At 42.6% G+C, this 23,728-nt stretch overlaps 1 protein-coding gene across 1 annotated transcript in view; it reads right to left on the bottom strand.

Moving 5' to 3' along the window:
• Window positions 1-7,089: 7,089 nt before the first annotated feature.
• Window positions 7,090-23,728, bottom strand: part of LOC126188987 (putative uncharacterized protein DDB_G0287191) — a 33,519-nt gene continuing 16,880 nt past the window's right edge. The window contains exons 3-4 of the mRNA XM_049930780.1: window positions 21,965-22,148; window positions 7,090-7,130 (exon numbers count right to left, since the gene is read on the bottom strand). Of these exons, the coding sequence (XP_049786737.1) occupies window positions 21,977-22,148 (172 nt within the window). The 3' untranslated portion in view covers window positions 7,090-7,130; window positions 21,965-21,976. The remainder of the gene's footprint in view (window positions 7,131-21,964; window positions 22,149-23,728) is intronic.

The following is a 23,728-nucleotide window of genomic DNA, read 5'->3' as shown; positions in this document are numbered from 1 at the left end:
TATGTGTTCTGGTCAGTGGCAGTTCACTTTGCGCTCTTGTATGTGCAAGTGCTGAATACATCTTCGGTAAGTAATGTTAGTGTTCATCTACTTACACCTTCCTGTACGTGACAATATCCCCTCTGCTTCGAACATCATAAGTTATTTTGCTGCCCAGATAGCAAAACTCACCTACTACATAAAGGGTTTCGTTTCCTAAGCTGATTTCCTCTGCCTCGCCTGTTTTAATTCGACTAAATTCCGTTATTCTTGTTTTGTTTTTGTTGATGTTCACCTTATATCCTTCTATCAAGACACTGTCCATTCAGTTCCGCTGATCTTCCACATCCTTTGCTGTCATCTACAAACCTCAAACTTTTTCAGAATGAGATTTTCACTCTGTAGCGGAGTGTGCGCTGATATGAAACTTCCTGGCAGATTAAAACTGTGTGCCGGACCGAGACACGAACTCGGGACCTTTGCCTTTCGGGGCAAGTTGTTTCTTCTTTCTGAACTTTAATTCCAACACCAAAATTTTCTTTTGTTTCCTTTACTGCTTGCTCAATGTACAGATTGAATATACAACCCTGTTTCAATACGATCGATGAGCTCTCTTTTTGATTCCATAGATCAGACTTATCCATCCTCGCTCAAAATGCGAATGGAATAGGATAGATAATCGCTGTTACGGATAAGACGTAACCTCCGCGACGCACGGAGCACTGGCTTGCCGAGTACGTAGAAACAATAAGGTAGTTGTGCTGTTTTTCTCTTCACCTGCGAATTGCAGAAAACATGAAGAGGACAGTGCTGGTATTTAGCAGTCACAATCGCAGTTTGGACGGAGATAGCATGGGAAGTAAATTAATCGCATAAATTGTTTTCCAAAATTGTAGTTACCTGTTATCAAGCGACAGTAGGCTTCCTAGAGAATGTTTGCCTCCACTGTCTCATTAACTTCCGTTGATTTCTTTGAACTAAGTCTCTTTCGAATGAATCTGGATTTCCTCTTTCCTTTCAACGACTTTCGGATTTCAAGAAATAGTAGTCTGGTTCTACCGCATTCTGTTTTAGCCACATGTCCATCTTGCACAGTGTTCTCCGTAATGATTTCTTTAGTTACAACTATGAGCTCATGCAATTATTCCGTCATCCTGAGCAGGAAATGTTTTCCGTAATGTAATGTTGGAAAAATAGTTACTTTCTTTCAAGCACAGTTATGCATTAACCATGTTTGCTGGAAATCTTGACGTACATCGTTCTTAGTCTCCTCGTCTGACTGTTTAATCAGACTTATTTCAACGTGTAGTACCAACGATAAAAAAAAAGAAAAAAGTACAGTGATCGGTTGGGACATTTTGCTCGCGTTAGTGTAACAAAGTTATGAGGAAATATCTTTGAAGTAGTACGGTAAGCATTCTCCGAAAGAATAAGAACCAAAAGAGTTTCCAGGTTTTGGCTACAATAAGATAGTTTTCAGATGATACATTATTCGACATTGGCCAGGTTCTCATAATTTTGAAGATATTGCACTGGAGTTTTCTATTATAATTTTCCTTTATGTTGATACGGCATTATTTTATTATATGAATATGCTCACATACTGAAAGTGTCCCTAAAGTACCTTTAAGGCAACATTGGTCAGAAAAATCAACATACACAGTTGTGAGATACTATATGCTGTGTGGATAACTGTACGGGTCATTGAAGCGTAATACACTACTGGCCATTAAAATTGCTACACCACAAAGATGACGTGCTACGGACGCGAAATTTAACCGACAGGGAGAAGATGCTGTGATATGCAAATCATTAGCTTTTCAGAGCATACAAACAAGGCTGGAGCCGGTGGCGACACCTACAACGTCCTGTCATGGGGAAAGTTTAAAAACCGATTTCTCTTAAACAGCAGTTGACCGGCGTTGCCTGGTGAAACGTTGTTGTGATGCCTCGTGTAAGGAGGAGAAATGCGTACCATCACGTTTCAGACTTTGATAAAGGTCGGATTGTAGCCTATCGCGATTGCGGTTTATTGTAACGCGACATTGCTGCTCGCGTTGGTCGAGATCCAATGACTTAACAGAATATGGAATCGGTGGGTTCAGGAGAGTAATACGGAACGCCGTAGTGATACGGCCTCGTATCACTAGCAGTCGAGATGACAGGCATCTTATCCGCATGGCTGTAACGGATCGTGCAGCCACGTCTCGATCTCTGAGTCAACAGTTGGGGACGTTTGCAAAACAACAACCGTCTGCACGAACAATTCGACGTTTTGCAGCAGCATGGACTATCAGCTCGGAGACCATGGCTGCGGTTACCCTTGACGCTACATCACAGACAGGAGCACCTGCGATGGTGTACTCAACGATGAACCTGGGTGCATGAAGGGCAAAACGTTATTTTTTCGGTTGAATCCAGGTTCTGTTTACAGCATCATGATGGTCGCATCCGTGTTTGGCGACATCACGATGAACGCACATTGGAAGCGTGTATTCGTCATCACCATACTGGCGTCTCACCCGGCGTGATGGTATGGCGTGCCATTGGTTACACGTCTCGGTCAGCTCTTGTTCGCATTTTTCGGCACTTTGAACAGTGGACGTTACATTTCAGATGTGTTACAACCCGTCGCTCTACCCTTCATTCGATCCCTGCGAAACCCTACATTTCAGCAGGATAATGCACGACCGCATGTTGCAGGGCCTGTACGGGCCTTTCTGGATACAAAAAATGTTCGACTGCTGCCCTGGCCAGCACATTCTCCAGATCTATCCCCAATGGTGGCCGAGCAACTTGCTCGTCACAATACGCTAGTCACTACTCGTGCTGAATTTGCATGGGCAGCTGTACCTGTACACGCCATCCAAGCTCTGTTTGACTCAATGCCCAGGCCTATCAAGGTCGTTATTACGGTCAGAGGTGGTTGCTCTGGGTACTGATTTCACAGGATCTGTGCACCAAAATTGCGTGAAAATGTAATCACATGTCAGTTCTAGTATAATAAATTTGTCCAATGAATACCCGTTTATCATCTGCATTTCTTCTTGGTGTAGCAATTTTAATGGCCAGTAGTATAGTTTTTCTCATGAAACGTGCGGAAAATGACTGTTTCTACATATCTGTGTGTGCTGTTGTTACTGTAACTTCGTCTTAACAATCTCTGTAGATAGGGCAAGTTATGGCCTGAAGATTATTCGCAGTTTCTGCCCAAGAACTGATTTTTTTAAATTTTTGATCCGGAAATCACGAGCTCTTCAGCTTCTTCCCTCTAGTCCCAGCTACGTAAGAGTTTTTAATCTGTAATTGAATGAACTGTGGTGTCGTCCAGAGTTATCAGCAAAAGTCTACAGAATGACCACAAAAGCACGCAATAAAGTATCTGAATAAATAACACTACTAGAACCATCAGAAGCAGGTGTCAAGCAGACTACATTAGTATTACACCGGATACATGCAAATTCTGGACGATACCACTGTTTCACTGCATCTACGACAAACCCGAGCATAAGACCGCCAAGTCTTCGTGTGCGGAAATCCGGAAAGATAACTTTGTCACAGCAACTGAAATTGCTAACGATGTTATTTCGCTTAGTGGAGAGGAAGAAAACGAATTGCACGGAGGTCTTTTCGAAACTATAAGGGCTATTCGGAAGGTAAGGAGACCATAGCGAAAAACAAAAATGTTCTATAAGCAATAGTTTGCTACAATTTTCGGTTGGTTGGTTGGGGGAAGGAGACCAGACAGCGTGGTCATCGGTCTCATCGCATTAGGGAAGGATGAGGAAGGAAGTCGGCCGTGCTCTTTCAAAGGAACCATCCCGGCATTTGCCTGGAGTGATTTAGGGAAATCACGGAAAACCTAAATCAGGATGGCCGGACGCGGGATTGGACCGTCGTCCTCCCGAATGCGAGTCCAGTGTCTAACCACTGCGCCACCTCGCTTGGTACAATTTTCGGGCCAATTCCGCAGTTCACAGTGCGTCGTCGAGTTGACGTTTCGTTTGAAATTTCGTTACCTTACGTCTTCCAGTTCTGTAGAACTACTTCAAGTTATGCAACCATTCAGTGCTTCTCCTGTAATACGCGACGTAGTAGGTCACGCCCTGTAAATTGTATCGAGCATCCATGAAACGTGCAAACACCAGTTTTCTAACAAGTGCGCTTTGTCCTACCTTGAATACACGTAGTTTTTCTGATGCATTACACGTTCATATTGCTGCGGACTGATTCTGCTCCTCATGTACATTATTCGCACAGTCGTCGCATATGACCCCACACATTCCACTGATTTATCTTTCAGAAACGCTAATATTTCATTTGCCGCTCCTGTCTCACTCCTTGGGTTCCTTTCTGACCAAATGTCAACTGCGGCAACTGGTATTGTACATATATAACGCAATGTTGTGAGCTACTTGTGGACTAAGCAGTTCAACTACGCTCCGTACCCTCAAGCTGTCATCCTCATTGGACACTTCCAGTCCCGCCTCCTGTTGCCACTAGCAGCCAATATTGTGGGATCATGGTAGCCAATGTGTGAACACTTACGAGTGTTCCTTGTTAGACATTTGTCGTGCCAACGTTCCAATACCTTTTCTTTTTTTGTTGTTTTTTTGTTTTCTTTTTTTTTTTTTCCTCCGCTTCTCTATGCTGGTCTGCAGTTAGTTGTCTGTGCCAAAATGTTGTCTTCATAAGCGGGTGGTTCATGTGAGTAGCGATGAACATCACAGGGAGCAAAGTCCGGGATGTATGGGTGAATGATCAAGGTAGCATTCTAATTTAAATTTAGGAACTTATATCACCAAGAAAATTCCCAAAGTAAACTCACGTTGAAGCACTAGCAGATAAAATAGACATCATGGAAGAGAAATATATGAAGCAGAATACTGATAACACTAGATATAATGTGCAAAGTAAGATTTTTTAGTGAAATTAGCTTCAATCACTGAAAAACATTCTACCCCATAGAACACCTTAATTACAATGCTGTTAGTCCATAATCCAGTGATCTTGAGTTCGCTACTGGAAACAGCGATAAAACGTCTAAATATAATTTTTATCAAGTAAATATGAATTGCAGTTATGGAGAAATAATTACAGGACGTAAGACACCGTTGCCAAAGTTTGTGGATTATAGAGGTGTAGTTCGCAACTGGACTGCATTCTTGAATTTTCCATAATATTCGAATATATACAATATATTAATGAATACACAATTTTTAATACTGCCAACTATGGATAAGACAGGACACGAGTAACACATTTATTTCTCTCAAAAGACGTTGAAATGCAGAATTTTTAACAAGTTTCTCCGACCTAGTGATCTCACTCGCGTACCCATGGAAAACCAGAAATCTATTACATGTGTAAAGAACGAGAGAAATACACAGTTGCAGTCACTTTTCTCCCTCAGCACGATTTGTGTAAGCTTCAAAACTACTGCACAAAAGACGACCATCGTGACTTCGGTTTACTCCACTTAAAACAACGAAAAACGAAGTGCGCGTTTCAGTACGTCGTTTTTATTTGATGCGACTAACCACAGTTGTATGATGATAGATAGCGGTGTAGTGAAAGCAATCTTTTTGCTGTCGTAATAACGCTAGAACACAAACCAAAGACTTTCATGCAAACCTCTGGACATTCCAGAAGATCTTGAGTTTCCCTTTCTTTTGAGTCCTTCATTACTTCTGATGATCTAGACCCGCAGGGCATCCTAATGCAAATATTCTTTATCCGCCCATGTTTACTGATTATTCACCTGCCACAAACGAAACGGAATTCTTTACTGTTATTACGTTATTGAACGAGTGGACCATCCTAGTGGGGATCAGTTTGACATTTCTGACATTCGTCAACGTTATCTTGACCATTTGGCCTGTCGAGTGCGGCATCTATCTTGTGTCAGAGTTTTCCTTTCAAAACCCCTCCAGTGTATTGCAACATAAACCTCACTGCTTCTTTAGTATGTCTACCATATGTCTACTTGATTATGTAACTTTCGGTATCTGCCTTACCTTGTAAACAGCAGACCACGATACATCGGTCAATACTCCTTCCTCGCGCTCTGTAAAACCAACTTTCGTATGCAGAGATGCACCTACTGGCCGTCGAGTCACTATCTATCCGCCTTCTTATGATGGCTGCTGATTTGTCAATATACCTTGAATATCGTTTCTTGGAAATTAAATTTAATATGGATCATGTACTACTTTAATGCCTCTGTTATTTTGAAAAAGATTCTATCTAGCTATGTATTTCACTGTATCATCATTTTGCAAAGACTTTCCGTCAATTATGATACTATTTCAAGTGCTCTATACTTCAGCTCCAGTACATTATTTAGTCATCTCTGGAAGTTGAGTTCTTTGTTGTAATTGTAGAACATTCTAAGAGTATTATTGTATTTCATATTGTGATGTCTGTGAAGTTACGTCCCTCTATTAGTATCTTCGTGGACAGGGAAACAATTGTTTTAGACAAGCAGCTTTTGTGTAGTTCGTATGTTTTGATACTATCTACAAAAATAAGCAAGTTATGACACAGAAGACAAAATGCACAAGTTAAACTAAAATCGTTGGCTCTGCATGACATTGTCTCCACCACTAAAAGTCCCGATCAATAAGAAAGCAACTGCTTAGAGAATTTCAATCAGCTTAATTAGCTGCTTACTAGTTCATAATTATACAGCGTACTTTTAAGATAGACGTTGTCTCTCTCAAAGTGTGAAATGTGTTGCATCATATTCAGTCGTTCTTTTGGTTCTGTAGTTTGTACCTACAGCTCAAGAATTAGAAAAAAATTATGAAAAACAGTAATTTTCATTTACCTCAAGTATCTCATTGTAATAGTCTTTCGATAAGCGTCCAGAGATATATTCTATAGTTGAAACATCAGGTAACAGTATCAATTGCAATCGACTTCTGCTTAATCTGAGAAATTCGTTCCACGTAGACCTCCTACCTAAATATCACTTGTTTTAATTTTACATCCTGGAGGCGCCTCTTGTATGAGTGTTGTAAGGCATATTAATCGCATCATTAAAGTAACATAAATTCCTTTATTTACAAATTATATACATATAGCATACATAAAATACTGTAAATATAACGGAATGAGTAGACTAGATGGGGGGCCAAGTTTCTCGCCACCTGAAACAGTAAGAAAATTCAGCACATTATTTATGTAAACACTTACTATAATTAATATGTTTGATTATTGGTAATATATGAGGAAGTATTTACAACCTACAATAATGATTAATTTTTGAGAACATTTCCCGGGGAGGAAAACAGTAGTCTGGTTAAAGTATTTTAATATGGACTAACAACAGTCTTGAAAGCAATAAAATATTGATTTGCAATTGTTACCAGTTTCAGTCAGAGTGTGACTATCTTCAGCCCGTTTAAACCATGATGGTAGAAGGTAGCGATGAACGGAGCATATGTGAGTTCACGAACGTCAAATGCTTGAGTTACGTTCACCGCCACCGCCTTTTATCATGGTATAATGGTCTTAAGATAGTCACATTCGGACCGAAACCAGTAACATTTGTAAATAAATATTTCATTGCGGTCAAGACTGCTTTAATTCAATTTTAAACAGTAATTATTTTCCTGATTTTATTCTGCAGTGTGGTCCTGTGAATATTTGAGGAGCGCTTACGTTTACGGAATTTGTGCGATATAGGGAAAATAATTTCCAGAATTAGAAGTTTTATTAGCAATCTGTAACCCTAACGTCTTCTCCGTTCCCTAGATTATTCAATAAATGTAATGTCAAAGCTGACATAGATTACACTTAAAGAGCCCAGTATTGCCGCTGATGGTAACACCTGCACTTTTAAAACTGAATAAATTACTGTTTTGAAAATGAAAGCAGGTTTTTTTAAAAATTGTCCCGTTCATTTGCTTAGAATCGTTTTATACCACAGGAAACATTGAAAGTAGTTAGAAAATAATAAACATAAGATATCATCGTTGTATTCGAAACACAGCAACAATGCTTATTAAATAAACTAAATGACACTGAATCCATTATTTATCTTTCAGACACAGTTACGGAAACACTGTACATGGAGTAGTGCAATCAGTGACCGACTAACGTGGCTCGATAACCATATTACAAGATGAGTCAATGGAAGTTACAAGCCTGAGCATTACAAACAATGATGGTCATGTTAAATGAAATACCTAAGTTAAACAACTTGGTATGCCAATATTCAGAAATATTTACTGTGCAAAGGTAAAGGTTGCAAATCGGCTTCAAAATACAGCGCATCGACAGTCAAAACAGAAATTATGTACGATATTGCACAGTACTTTTTATTGCTGTATTTTTATATGTCTTTGTGTGTGCAATTCATGATCTTTAACACTATGTACTTCGGTGTATATTCACTCCTTACTTTTGTTTTGCGGCATATCTGATGACGGCGCTAACCCGAAATGAGTAGTGTTTGGTGACTCATCAAAACATAATTTTGCCGATCAAGACAAAAAGACCTGGTACTCATGTGAGGCTGCTGCATATAAGAACATTACATGTTATGCTGTGAGACCAAGACACTGCTGTGTTCGAATATATTGTTTATTACAGTAGCCTTATTTCGGCATGACAGCCATCTTCAAGTTATATCAGGTGGTCTCCATCATGACATCAGAGTCTCAGTTACCGTCACACTACTGTATAAATTTGCGTCTTTGATGTTGATGGAGCTACAGAATGTTTTAAACTTTTGCTGAAGCAGTTATTTATGAAGTTATCTAATTATAAAAATTTATTTTGTAATGACATTACTTGACATCTGTACCGACAGTTGAGTCTGCGGTGTTATGTCGCATTATATAACAACAATCTGCTCCAGCAAACATATATCACCGGCCATAGCCCCACGACGGAGCAAACGCATACAGTAGTGTGACACCGACTGAGACGTCGATGTCATGTGGAGATCAGGGCCCCTGATATGGCCTGAAGATGCCAATCTCGCCGAAGTAAGCCTATTGTAATAAATAATATAATGGAACACACTAGCGTCTTGGCCTCATAACATAATATGAAATACAAAAAAATGGTTAAATGTTCAAATGTGCGAGAAATCTTATGGGACTTAACTGATAAGTTCATCAGTCCCTAAGCTTACACACTACTTAAACTAAATTATCCTAAGGACAAACACACACACCCATGTCCGAGGGAGGACTCGAACCTCCACCGGGACCAGCCGCACAAAAAAATGGTTCAATGGCTCTGAGCACTATGCGACGTAACTTCTAAGGTCATCAGTCGCCTAGAACTTAGAACTAATTAAACCTAACTAACCTAAGGACATCACACACACCAATGCCCGAGGCAGGATTCGAACCTGCGACCGTAGCGGTCGCACGGTTCCAGACTGTAGCACCTACAACCGCTCGGCCACCCCGGCCTGCTTATAAAAGACAAAAAGAATTTACCAACAGTGCAGTAAAATAGTCTCAGATCTCTCAAAACGCTGTACATTCAAAGTGATTAACCACTGTGCCTCAGTGATTGGCAGTTCTGCCAATACAAAGGAAGTGCTAGTTAATGATACTGATTGGGTACAGAAGTCTTACGTAACCGCATTTCGAGTCAGTCACATACAAGCATTGAGATGGTAGACTCTCCGCAGAAACCGCGCGCGCACCGCCTTTGTTTGGGCGAGACGCACGCACGTGGGCGGCAGGTGGCCGCGTGGCTTCTTCGTTCACCTTGCCCGCGTGCCGTCGCCCTTGACAGCAGCAAGGGCAGCGCGAGAAAGCGCGGCCGCTCCGTGAACTCTCACTGCTCCGCGACGCGTGGCTGGCCAGCCGGTGTGTCTCTGGACGCACCAGGTTTCGCCTGCAACTGTCGGCGCTGGACCCCCTGATCCAGATGACCAGCACTCTAGCGACGTGGTACTTTCTATCCCTTAACATGGTTCACCGAGCGATTCACATTCTTTGAGACCTAGGACGATTTTGTTTTCAGTGCCCATATGTTCTATGGCAGTCCAAGGGTTAGCCGCGTCAGGTCTGAAATGCACCTCAATGTACGACGGGCGTTCAATAGTAATTTGGTAGGCAAATTTCGGGTGGAAAAGTTTGTTGTGGGACATCGTGGAAAATTCTCGCTTCAGCCCCTATAGTTTGATGAAGTTTCAATAGTTGGCGGTGGTATACGTAGCCTTCAGATTGTCGTCTTTAACGGATATGAGTTTCGTTTTGGGGAAAATGAGAGCATCACAGATATTCGCTAGCACTTGCAGAATGTCTACGGAGAACTGGCAGTGAACAAAAGCACGATGAATCGACTGTCGCCATCGCAGTCAGGTCGAGCAAACCTGTCCGATCTTCCGTGTGCCGGCCGGCCGTGCACAGCTGTGACTCCTGCTATGTTGGGACGTGCGGGCACTTTCATTCGGGTTAATCGACGAGTCGCAATCAGACACCTGAGCATTCCATTTAAAGAACAGGGAGGCAAATCGTGAATTAAATGTAATATGGAGGGGTGAACGTCTCGAGCATTGTAAAACGCCCAAATATCTTGGTGTCACTTTGGATCGCACACTGACCTATAAACATCATTGTAATGCCACAAGGGAAAAAGTCTCAACTAGAAACAACATCATCAGGAAACTAACCAGCGGATCCTGGGGTGCAAACCCAAAAGTCCTGAGAGCTTCAGCCCTTGCGCTCAGTGTGTCAGCCGCGGAATACGGCGCTCCAGTATGGTCTGCATCAACACACGCGAGAAAAGTTGATGTCGCGGTGAATGAAATGGCACGGAATGTTACCGGATGCTTGAGGCCAACCCCAGTGCACAAGATGTACTTAATCATGGGGATCGCACCGCCCAATATACGACGTGACATCGCTGCCGAAGCCGAAAAAACCAAGCAAGAAACGGACATGCGTCATCCTTTATATGGACAAGGCTTTGTTCGAGGAAGAGTTTCCTGTCACGTACCCGAGCCCTGGAAAAGTCGGCTGCAGAGAATCGTTTGAAAAGGTGGGAAATCGACCTGAGAAACCCCCATAAAGATGTAAAAGAAGAACTGGCGCCTGGTGGAGACCTACCATACACAGTCTGGAGAACCCTAAACCGAATGAGGCTAGAAGTGCCAAAGTGCAAGACAAACCTGTAGCAATGGGGTTTCCCAAAAGAGAATGAGAACACTCTCTGTCTGAGTGTCTCTGTTCAGGATCCTCAACACCTGCTTATCTGTCCATATTTAGAGCAGCCCTGCACAATGAATACCTTATGGGAGGCAAATGACAAGGCCATATTGGCTGCTGATTTTTGGAAGTCTGAAGTCTAGTTCCGGACACGGAAAGTAAGTAAGTACCTCTCTGCAGAACCAGACGTCTCTGCCGATAGTGCCGACACGCTCGTCCACCAGTTGGGGTACTCAGAGGTGTGTGCACGCTGGTTTCCTCGCCACCCAACAGAAAACCATGAAGAGCAACGAAGGATCATCTGTATGAAATGGCTTGCGTGTTACGTCCGTGCCAATTTTTTGTCGAACATCGTCACGGACGATGAAACATGGTTCCATTACTTGGAACGGGGAACGAAACGGCAAACATGGAGTGGCGCCACGCTACCTCTCCTCCGAAGAAAACGTTCAAAGCCGCGCCCTCAGCCGGTAAAGTCATGTGGATGGTATTCTGGGACTCTGAAAGAGTTGTTGTGTTTGATATCTCCCTCATGGTGCAACCTTCAATTCTTCGAAAATGGTTCAAATGGCTCTAAGCGCTATGCGACTTAACATTTGAGGTCTCCAGTCCCCTAGAACTTAGAACTACTTAAACCTAACTAACCTAAAGACATCGCACACATCCATGCCCAAGGCAGGACTCGAACCTGCGACCGTAGCAGCAGCGCGGTTCCGGACTGAAGCGCCTAGAACCGCTCGGCCACAACGACCAGCCCACCAATTCTGAAGTGTATTGTGCTACCCTCAGGAAATTGAGGAAACGACTTCATCGTGTTCGTCGCCTATCCACAACAACCCAAGGCCTCACACAAATCTGCGCAACATAGAGGAGCTCATAAAACTCCATTGGACCGTTCTTCCTCATCCATCCTACAGCCGAGATCTCGCACCTTCCAACTTCCATCTGTGTGATCCATTGAAGGGTGCACTGCTCGGAAAGTAGAAGGTGGATGATGGGAAGGTTATTGATGCAGCAAGACGTTGTTGGCGCCGACGTCGACCAGTAGAGTGGTACCACGCGGGCATACAGACCGTCCCAGTTATATCGTGTAAGGTCGTCGCGTTAGGCGGAGATTATGTTGAAAAATAGACGTTTGTAGCCAAATGAGTGGGAATTATTATGGCGTATTGAGAACCTGAATGAAACCAACCTGCTTTCAGAAATAAACGCCGCCCGTATCTTCATGTTCACCAACAGGTTTGCTGTTTGGTGTTTCTACTTCTTGGATAAAGGGGATGGCGACGTATTATTTGTATGACAAGAACGTCACAGACTTCTGGTACGTACTGCAAGAGCAACACCATATCTTGCGGCGACACTTGAAATATGGAACACGTTTTTCCAATTACTTGAGTACGTTATTCACGGACCCTCTGTCTAGTTGCTGTATTCCGGGTATGAGATGTGAAAGGAGCCGGCCGAAGTGGCCGTGCGGTTAAAGGCGCTGCAGTCTGGAACCGCAAGACCGCTACGGTCGCAGGTTCGAATCCTGCCTCGGGCATGGATGTTTGTGATGTCCTTAGGTTAGTTAGGTTTAACTAGTTCTAAGTTCTAGGGGACTAATGACCTCAGCAGTTGAGTCCCATAGTGCTCAGAGCCATTTTTTTGAGATGTGAAAGGAGGAGATAAATCAACGTTCAGAAACTAACGTTCAAGCCTGATGTAATTCAAAGGGCTGTACATAGTTTCTAAGTTGACGAGAAGCCGACCTGAATGCACGCGAACAGGGCCGTTGCAGGGTCCTACTTCCTTTTCGTTCTTTTTTTAGTGAATTCTTTAAATCTAGACGGCGTTAGGAGCCGTTTTTCTTTACGTTTGGATGTGTTGAATGGCACCTTTAGTTTATGTATATAGCACCTATGAAAGACAATAATAATCAATAAAAAAAAAAGAAAACTGCTTTACCGAAGCTCTATGCATATGGAGATACTGCTATACTATCTTATCAGTAGTTTCGGAATACCACAGTGTAATGTCCGCCCCCAGTAGCTGAGTGGTCTGCTTCTTTTATTTGCGGGGATTAAAATTGTCTAAATGAGAAGATAGGTAAAAAGAAAAACGTGGTCAGCGCGACAGAACGTCAGTCCTAAGGGCCCGGGTTCGGTTCCCGGCTGGGTCTGAGATTTTCTCCGCTCACGGACTGGGTGTTGTATTGTCCTAATCATCATCATCATTTCATCCCCATCGACGGGCAAGTCGCCGAAGTGGCGTCAAATCGAAAGACTTGCACCCGGCGGACGGTCTACCCGACGGGAGGCCCTAGTCACACGAAATTTACATTTTTACCACAGTGTAATGCGGAATTGGCAACTAGATGTCTAGAGAGGCGGACCCGACAGTATAAATGGAGGCGTGTAGTACTGTGTTTTTCGCAGAGAAACAGTGACAGCGGAATGAGTCGGAGAGCTCAGTGACTTCGAACGTGGATTGGTCATTGATTGTTACCCGCGCTCCAATTCCATCAGGGACCTTTCGAAAGCTGCCCAGGGCGCCTGTTGGTGACGGGACTGTGAAGTGGAAACGCGAAGGAACCACCACAGCTAAAGCAACATCAGGCAGATCTCATGTCCTTATGGACAGGGATGGTAGAGCATTGCGTAGTGTGATTGTACAAATCCTCAAAAAGTCGGCGAAAGTAACTACTTGTGAGTTCCAAAGTGCTACCAGCAGTTCAACCAGAGCAGTGACTGTACATAAGAAGTTAAATGGAGTGGGGTACAATGGTCGAACAGCGTCTCAAGAGCAACACATTTGTGTAGTCAGTCTTAAGTGACACTTAAGATGATGTAAAGGGCGACGCCGCTGGACAGTGGATGACTGAAAACGAGTGATTTGGACTGATAATTCAAAGCTATATCCTGTGGTAATCCGATGGAAGGGGTTCGGTTTGGCAAATGCCTGGAGAAAGTTATCCGCCGTCATTTGTAGTGCCATCAGTGAAGAAGTACTGAACGCATTTTACAGCATTGCGTAATGAGTGCAGTAGAGGCACAATTCGAAGACGACATTTGTTTGTATCAGCATGGCAAAGCATGCTGTCTTAAAGCAGTATCTGTCAGCCAATGGACTGTGAGCAATAACAGTCGTGAAATGGACTGTCGAGCCCAGAGATTCGATCTGAACCCAGCAGAACATCTTTCGCATGTTAGAATGTGTCGGCTTCGTTCCAGATCCCAATGCCCAGCATCACTACCTTCTATGGTTTCGGCTCTCGAGGAGGAAAAGTACATCAGAGAAGATCGCCGGCCGGAATGGCCGTGCGGTTCTAGGCGCTACAGTCTGGAACCGCGCGACCGCTACGGTCGCAGGTTCGAATCCTGCCTCGGGCATGGATGTGTGTGATTTCCTTAGGTTAGTTAGGTTTAAGTAGTTCTAAGTTGTAGGGGACTGATGACCTCAGCAGTTAAGTCCCATAGTGTTCAGAGCCATTTTTAGAGAAGATCCGATGGGTGAGGCACTGTACTTCGTTTCAGGGAAAGCGGATTTTAAATCATCTGCGATACATCAAGTTTCATTTTTCTCGGCCTTTCCTTATATTACTTAATCCAATCGCTGAGTCGTTTTATTCCACAGCAACACTGATTACTTACACTGTGTACTTTCAACTGAAATAATATCCTTCTCCACTGAGCACATTAACGACTCAACAATATGTTCTAATCTTCAAGTTTTTCTTTGTTAATCTCTTTGCTTAACTCCTGTTCCTTCAAACGACAATTTGTAGGTGTATATATAGGTTCACTAACAATTAGCGAAGTATAATCGCCTCTAAGCTTAAACAAAAACAGTTTTTGAAATTTTATAAGTGAACAGAAAGACAGCTTCCAACTAGATAAAAATTATCGTTTAGCCATAATTCCATTCTGATTAAAAATGGTCCCACCTTGACTTGTTAATATGTACAGAGGTTGGACAAAAATATGAAACCGCCGAGATCACAACACGTTACCATGCCTAATACGGTGTACGCTGACTTTACATACAGCTTCCAGTCGTCTCGGAATTGATAAACACAGGTCTCGTATGATTTTTAAGAGTATCTTACACCATTATTCCTGCAAAATAGTGGCAAGTTTTGATAGCGAAGACAAGAGGTGGGCAGCTATACGCGTCCTTCTCTCCAAAGAATTCCACTAGGGCTCAATAATATTGAGATTCGGTGCTATGCTGACCAGAGGAGATACGGCAGTTCATCTTTTTTTTTTTTTTTTTTTTTTTTTTTTTTTTTTTTTTTTTAATCGGTCTATTGACTGGTTTGATGCGGCCCGCCACAACTCCCTTTCCTGTTCAAATGGTTCAAATGGCTCTGAGCACTATGGGACTTAACAGCTGAGGTCATCAGTCCCCTAGAACTTAGAACCACTTAAACCTAAATAACCTAAGGACATCACACACATCCGTGCCCGAGGCAGGATTCGAACCTGCGACCGTAGCAGTCGCGCGGTTCCGGACTACAGCGCCTAGAACCGCATGGCCACCGCGGCCGGCTCCTTTCCTGTGCTAACCTCTTCATCTCAGAGTAGCACTTGCAACCTACGTCCTCAATTATTTGCTTCACGTATTCCAATCTCTCTCTTCCTCTACAGTTTTTGCCCTCTACAGCTCCCTCTAATACCATGGAAGTCATTCCCTCATGTCTTAGCAGATGTCCTATCATCCTGTCCCTTCTCCTTATCAGTGCTTTCCACATATTCCTTTCCTCTTCGATTCTGCGTAGAACCTGCTCATTCCTTACCTTATCAGTCCACCTAATTTTCAACATTCGTCTATAGCACCACATCTCAAATGCTTCGATTCTCTTCTGTTCCGGTTTTCCCACAGTCCATGTTTCACTACCATACAATGCTGTACTCCTGACGTACATCCTCAGAAATTTCTTCCTCAAATTAAGGCCGGTATTTGATATTAGTAGACTTCTCTTGGCCAGAAATGCCTTTTTTGCCATAGCGAGTCTGCTTTTGATGTCCTCCTTGCTCCGTCCGTCATTGGTTATTTTACTGCCTAGGTAGCAGAATTCCTTAACTTCATTTACTTCGTGACCATCAATCCTGATGTTAAGTTGCTCGCTGTTCTCATTTCTACTATTTCTCATTACCTTCGTCTTTCTCCGATTTACTCTCAAACCATACTGTGTACTCATTAGACTGTTGATTCCGTTCAGCAGATCATTTAATTCTTCTTCACTTTCACTCAGGGTAGCAATGTCATCAGCGAATCGTATCATTTATATCCTTTCACCATGTATTTTAATTCCACTCCTGAACCTTTCTTTTATTTCCATCATTGCTTCCTCGATGTACAGATTGAAGAGTAGGGGCGAAAGGCTACAGCCTTGTCTTACACCCTTCTTAATATGAGCACTTCGTTCTTGATCGTCCACTCTTATTATTCCCTCTTGGTTGTTGTACATATTGTATATGACCCGTCTCTCCCTATAGCTTACCCCTACATTTTCAGAATCTCGAGCAGCTTGCACCATTTTATATTGTCGAACGCTTTTTCCAGGTCGACAAATCCTTTGAAAGTGTCTTAATTTCTCTTTAGCCTTGCTTCCATTATTAGCCGTAACGTCAGAATTGCCTCTCTCGTCCCTTTACTTTTCCTAAAGCCAAACTGATCGTCACCTAGCGCATTCTCAATTTTCTTTTCCATTCTTCTGTATATTATTCTTGTAAGCTGCTTCGATGTATGAGCTGTTAAGCTGATTGTACGATAATTCTCGCACTTGTCAGCTCTTGCCGTCTTCGGAATTGTGTGGATGATGCTTTTCCAAAAGTCAGATGGTATATCGCCTGACTCATATATTCTACACACCAACGTGAATAGCCGTTTTGTTGCCACTTCCCTCAGTGATTTTAGAAATTCTGATGGAATGTTATCTATCCCTTCTGCCTTATTTGACCGTAAGTCCTCCAAAGCTCTTTTAAATACCGATTCTAATACATGATCCCCTATCTCTTCTAAATCGACTCCTGTTTCTTCTTCTATCATATCAGACAAATCTTCACCCTCATAGAGGCTTTCAATGTATTCTTTCCACCTATCTGCTCTCTCCTCTGCATTTAACAGTGGAATTCCCGTTGCACTCTTAATGTTACCACCGTTGCTTTTAATGTCACCAAAGGTTGTTTTGACTTTCCTGTATGCTGAGTCTGTCCTTCCGACAATCATATCTTTTTCGATGTCTTCACATTTTTTCCTGCAGCCATTTCGTCTTAGCTTCCCTGCACTTCCTATTTATTTCATTCCTCAGCGACTTGTATTTCTGTATTCCTGATTTTCCCGGAACATGTTTGTACTTCCTCCTTTCATCAATCAACTGAAGTATTTCTTCTGTTACCCATGGTTTCTTCGCAGCTACCTTCTTTGTACCTATGTTTTCTTCCCAACTTCTGTGATGGCCCTTTTTAGAGATGTCCATTCCTCTTCAACTGTACTGCCTACTGCGCTATTCCTTATTGCTGTATCTATAGCGTTAGAGAACTTCAAACGTATCTCGTCATTCCTTAGTACTTCCGTATCCCACTTCTTTGCATATTGATTCTTCCTGACTAATGTCTTGAACTTCAGCCTACTCTTCATCACTACTATATTGTGATCTGAGTCTATATCTGCTCCTGGGTACGCCTTACAATCCAGTATCTGATTTCGGAATCTCTGTCTGACCATGATGTAATCTAATTGAAATCTTCCCGTATCTCCCGGCCTTTTCCAAGTATACCTCCTCCTCTTGTGATTCTTGAACAGGGTATTCGCTATTACTAGCTGAAACTTGTTACAGAACTCAATTAGTCTTTCTCCTCTTTCATTCCTTGTCCCAAGCCCATATTCTCCTGTAACCTTTTCTTCTACTCCTTCGCCTACAACTGCATTCCAGTCGCCCATGACTATTAGATTTTCGTCCCCCTTTACATACTGTATTACCCTTTCAATATCCTCATACACTTTCTCTAGTTGTCCATCTTCAGCTTGCGACGTCAGCATGTATAGCTGAACTATCGTTGTCGGTGTTGGCCTGCTGTAGATTCTGATTAGAACAACCCGGTCACTGAACTGTTCACAGTAACACACCCTCTGCCCTACCTTCCTATTGATAACGAATCCTACACCTGTTATACCATTTTCTGCTGCTGTTGATATTACCCGATACTCATCTGACCAGAAATCCTTGTCTTCCTCCCACTTCACTTCACTGACCCCTACTAAATCTAGATTGAGCCTTTGCATTTCCCTTTTCAGATTTTCTAGTTTCCCTACCACGTTCAAGCTTCTGACATTCCACGCCCCGACTCGTAGAACGTTATCCTTTCGTAGATTATTCAATCTTTTTCTCATGGTAACCTCCCCCTTAGCAGTCCCCTCCCGGAGATCCGAGTGGGGGACTATTCCGGAATCTTTTGCCAATGGAGAGATCATCATGACACTTCTTCAATTACAGGCCACATGTCCTGTGGATACACGTTACGTGTCTTTAATGCAGTGGTTTCCATTGCCTTCTGCATCCTCATGTCGTTGATCATTGCTGATTCTTCCGCCTTTAGGGGCAATTTCCCACTCCTAGGACAAGAGAGTGCCCTGAACCTCTATCCGCTCCTCCGCCCTCTTTGACAAGGCCGTTGGCAGAATGAGGCTGACTTCTTATGCCGGAAGTCTTCGGCCGCCAATGCTGATCATTTATCAAAATTTAGGCAGTGGCGGGGATCGAACCCGGGACCGAAGACGTTTTGTTTATGAATCAAAGACGCTACCCCTGACCACGGATACCCATCTCAGTTTATCTTAGTGCTCTCAAAACCAGTTCTGCGCGATGCGAGCGGTGTGAACATGGGCCGTGTCGTCTTGGAGTACAGCATCATCATTGAGGAACAAACCATTGGAAGGATCTGGTAGTCAAAATGATCACATAATCCTTGGCATAGCCATGCGACCCATGGAATATCACGATATGACTACCCCAATCGTGACCGAACCCCCACCATTTTTTACTCTTGGGACGTAAACCCGGTCAGAAGTTGGAAAAAGTGTCAAACAAGACTCATCAGACCAAATAACTTTCCTTCATTACTCCATAGTCCAGGTTTTATAACTTTGGCAGTACGTTTCCCTGTTACAGGCATTCGCAACACTGATGAATGGTTGTCGAATTCCATCTCGTCCTCCAATTCCCTGCTTATGAAGCTCCGTTCATGTTGTTTTGATGCTGACAGGGTTCGTGAGAGCGACATTCAAGGCTCCAGACTTTTACAACTGTCGTCCTCTAACTTTTCGTCACAGTCCTCTTCAGTCACCATCTGTTACGATCATTCAACACACACTTTCTTCCGTGTTGTGACTTGGCGGCTGATGTCTTTCCGCTCTCCCTCAATGCGGTATAAATCTTCGATACGGTGTCTCTTGAAACATCAAACAATTCGGTTACCCTCGTTACGGAAGCATCCACTATAGGAGCACGAACAGTTTTCCCACGTTAGAGTTCACTTAGCTCCGACATAACACACTCACAACTACAAGCAACACTGTTCTGATCGTCACTGGTACTTGCAACGAATCGAGGTCATTGCACAGATGCTGTTCGAGTTCAAATACAACAGCGCAACCTGTAGCGTTGGCTGGCATATGCATTTATGTTCAAGCATGCTGTTTCTCGCCGTGTTTTTATATTTTCCCAACACGTTTAAGTGTGTAATGCTACACTATATGATCGACACTACCCGTACACACCTATGTAATGCGGAATTGACCTACAGACATCACGAGAAGTGGACTCACCAGTGCTGGATGTATTGTGTTGTCAGTAGATATGCAGTTTCAGCAGAATGGGTTTGCCAGGACAGCTCAGTGACTACGAACTAGATCATTGGATGTCGCCCGAATAACATATCCATCAGGGACATTTCGATCTTTCTAAAGTTGCCCACGTCGCTTGCTCATGATGTGATTATGGAGTGGAAAAGCCAAGGAACTACCCCAAAACAAGACCAGGCCGACCTCATGTACTCACGGACAGGGCTGTCGAGCTAGCCGAGGGTGGCTGTATAAAAATCGCATGGAATCAGCAGAAGAAATCATTGTTGATTTCCAAACTGCTGCCAGCAGTTCAGCTACCACACATATTATGTATGGAATTACAAGAATGTGGTACAATGGTGCGAGAATTGTTATAAGCTGCTTATGCCTGTAGTCAGTACTAAGGGATAATGAAGGTGGTGTAAAGAGCTACCTCTCTGAACAGTAGATTACTGTAAACGAGTGATGAATCACGCTATAGCGTGTGGTAATCTGATGGAAGGATTTGGGTTTGGCGAACGCTTGGGAAACGTTACTTGCCATCACTTATAGTGCCAACAGTATGGTGCGGAGGAGATGGTGTTGTGGTATGGGGGCATTTTTCGTAATTTAGGTGTAGTCCCATCATTGCACATAAGAATACGTTAAATGCGGAAGGATACGAGTACATTTTACAGCATCCTGTATCGGAGAGGGTTGTACCTAGATGCTGGTGACCTTGGCACGCACACATACTGGTTTTTATTCGGTACTTCGGTTCTAGTGATTGACTTTAGCCTCACATGAAGAAATGACCACTAGAGCCTGCCACAAGCAATTTCTGCCATTTTCTGTAGTTTTTGTTGTTAAGTCTTAACAACTATACATGTCTTGAAAATGGAAATTTGTGGTAGTCTCCAGTAGCTTGTATGTCATAATGCATTCAACTTGTAACCGATTTTTAATAATACTTCTGCTTCTTTTGATTTGACTTGCTGATTATTGTCATATAGCGGACCAATAATATAACAGATAGACTATTAAATACAGTACTGACACGAGTTTCTCGATTGCAACGCTTTTAAATTTCAACCTAATTTTTGTTCCTGGGTACATGCCCTTGTTGCAACTTGGAAAATGTTTCCACATTTCGCGAAAACTTTAACTTTCGGGGTTAGGTTTAAGTAGTTCTAAGTTCTAGGAGACTGATGAACTCAGATGTTAAGTCCCATAAGGCCCAGAACCATTTTTTTTAGATTGAGATTACAGTACATTTAAAGCGATTATTATCATTTAAAAATGGAATAAGGTTACAGGGCATACTAGGCGCGGAAATCTGAAAAGTATTATAAGGTACTGGACTGTCTCCTACTTCATACAGCATAACAATAATTCGGAGACGATGTTTGTATCAGCTTGATGATGCAGCCTGTCATAAAGTAACATAGCAGCATCTATGTGGCGATTTTTGTGGACAATAACGTTCCTGAAACGGAATGATCGGCCCTAATTCCCTATCTGAACCCAACAGAATATCTTTGGGGTCAGTTAGAACGTCTATCTCCCTCTGGAAACCAGTGTTCAACAGTACTGACTTCTCTGCTTTCGGCTCTTCAGGAAGAATGGGCTGCCATTCTTCCACGGACATTCCGTACACCACACTGAAAATTTCTCTAGCAGAGTTCAAGCCGTCATAAAAGCAAACAATGGATACATCCTATATTAATGTCCGCTAGTAGGTGTCCGGGTGCATTCGATCAGATAGAGTAATTAATGTTGTAGTATCACGGCATACAGATCTCTTTAAAAAAAGGTTTCGACTATTTTCTTCTTTCTAGAGCCTTCCAGTAAAATCACTTTAGGGCGTTCCTCCAGTGAAGACACGCATTACTCTAAAGCGACTAGTTTTGCTGCTGAGATGAGAATTTTCAAAGCATTTCCTCGTTGCTTGTCAGTTAATCTGCATTTTAACACAAAAGAGAATAACGAAGACGTACCTGTGGGGGCCATCAGTAGTGGACGAACTGATGCTCAACAAGCGCAGGCGGCGGCACTGGGACAGCCAGGGGGTGGACGTGGTGGTGGTGCAGCGCGTGGAAGTAGTGGTGCACGGGCACCTTGTGGATCTTGTGGTGGTGCACCGTGTGGATCGGGTACGGTACGCGCACGATGAAGTGTTGGCTGCAACATTGAAGCACTGTCTTACATGAGATGTTCATAAATAGCGCTTTATCGCGTCCCAATACGTAAATGAGTGTGACAGCATGGTAATATCGAAGGTGAAAGTCAAAGAAAACTGATCAAGGAGAAATGAATTACTGTAATTCATACGATGGTCAATACTGTGCAGCCAAGAAATCTGTTCGTAAACAAGAATAAATCATGCGGTCCGTGAGCACAAGTGAAGAAAGACTCAAAACCGACAGTGCACAAAGCACACGTTTGCCACCCAAGTGATGGCTGCTGTCCTAATCGTACTTACGAGCTGAATTGAGACCGTTTCTTAGAGTATACTTCTTCTGATTCCCCTGTCCACCCAATTCACTTATTAACGAGCTACAAACCAAAAATATAGAATTTAGAAAATATCTGACAAAATCTTTCGACCCTCGGCAAGGTACCCAAATAAAATTAAATTTATTGAAAAGGAAGTAAACTGCACAAATATATAAACTAAAACAAATATTGTTTCAATGTGTCTATTCCCCATTGTTTGCTTCCAAGAACTGCTAGAAGGTCTTCCCCTGCATTGATTTCACATACATGTGTATCGATTCTCGGAGCCATCGGGCAATCTTTTTATTCTTTTTCTATGAAATAAGAGGGAATTAAAACCTTCAGTTACCTAGATGGAAGTCAAATGCCATATACCTGCACCTTGCTTTGCTAATGGGTCCCACATCTGGCTGCCTGTTCTTTTTAAAACAAAATATTCCTAACTGACTTCTGGCTCATAACACAATATCCAGTCATGTCACCAGGCCGTTCAAGCACATAGTCTGAACTTAGTGTGTTCCTTATACCTGTTGATGTAATGATAGACTTAAAACTGCATATAAGTTTCCTATAATACTGCAACACAGCTCTGTCCCACATGTAATTTCTCATAAGTTATGTAAGTTACTCATCGCAAACTCTTAGTCTCTATGTTCGTCAGATTAATGCAATAAATATATCTTCAAAATTCCTACTAATGTAATGGGTGGTTTGTGTTGCCATACGTATTATGTAACCCTTTACCCAGCTTCTATTACTCCAAAGGCACTTACCGAGTGTGATAAAACTATACTTTCATGTGCGAGGAGACTTCAAAAAGAATTTTACACATTATTATGCCAAGCCAACTAACTTTTATTCACTGCTATATTAATCCTGTAGTGATACAGGTAAAAGACACTACTGTTACACATAGTCACCAAATCCTGTAAACAACGGTCGGAACTCTCAGTTACTCGACGATAGAAATTCGCTCCTTGGTCGCAGATCAAGGAGCCGTTCGAGAATTATGCAAAAACAGACATAATGTCTGATGGAATAGCAGCAATCAGTGATTGTACAATGTTACTTATAATCCGTCTTGATTGCAAAATTTTTTTATTCATATGACCGGTTTCGGTTCATCCAGAACCATCTTCAGATGTGATATTTCGGTTACAGGAATAACCGAAATATCAGATCTGAAGGTGGTTCTGGATGAACCGAAACCGGTCATATGAATAAAAAAAATTTTGCAATCAAGACGGATTATAAGTAACGCCGTT

This window comes from Schistocerca cancellata, chromosome 5, assembly GCF_023864275.1.
Source record: "Schistocerca cancellata isolate TAMUIC-IGC-003103 chromosome 5, iqSchCanc2.1, whole genome shotgun sequence".
NCBI lineage: Eukaryota > Metazoa > Arthropoda > Insecta > Orthoptera > Acrididae > Schistocerca > Schistocerca cancellata.
This window is presented reverse-complemented; position numbering and strand designations above follow the sequence as displayed.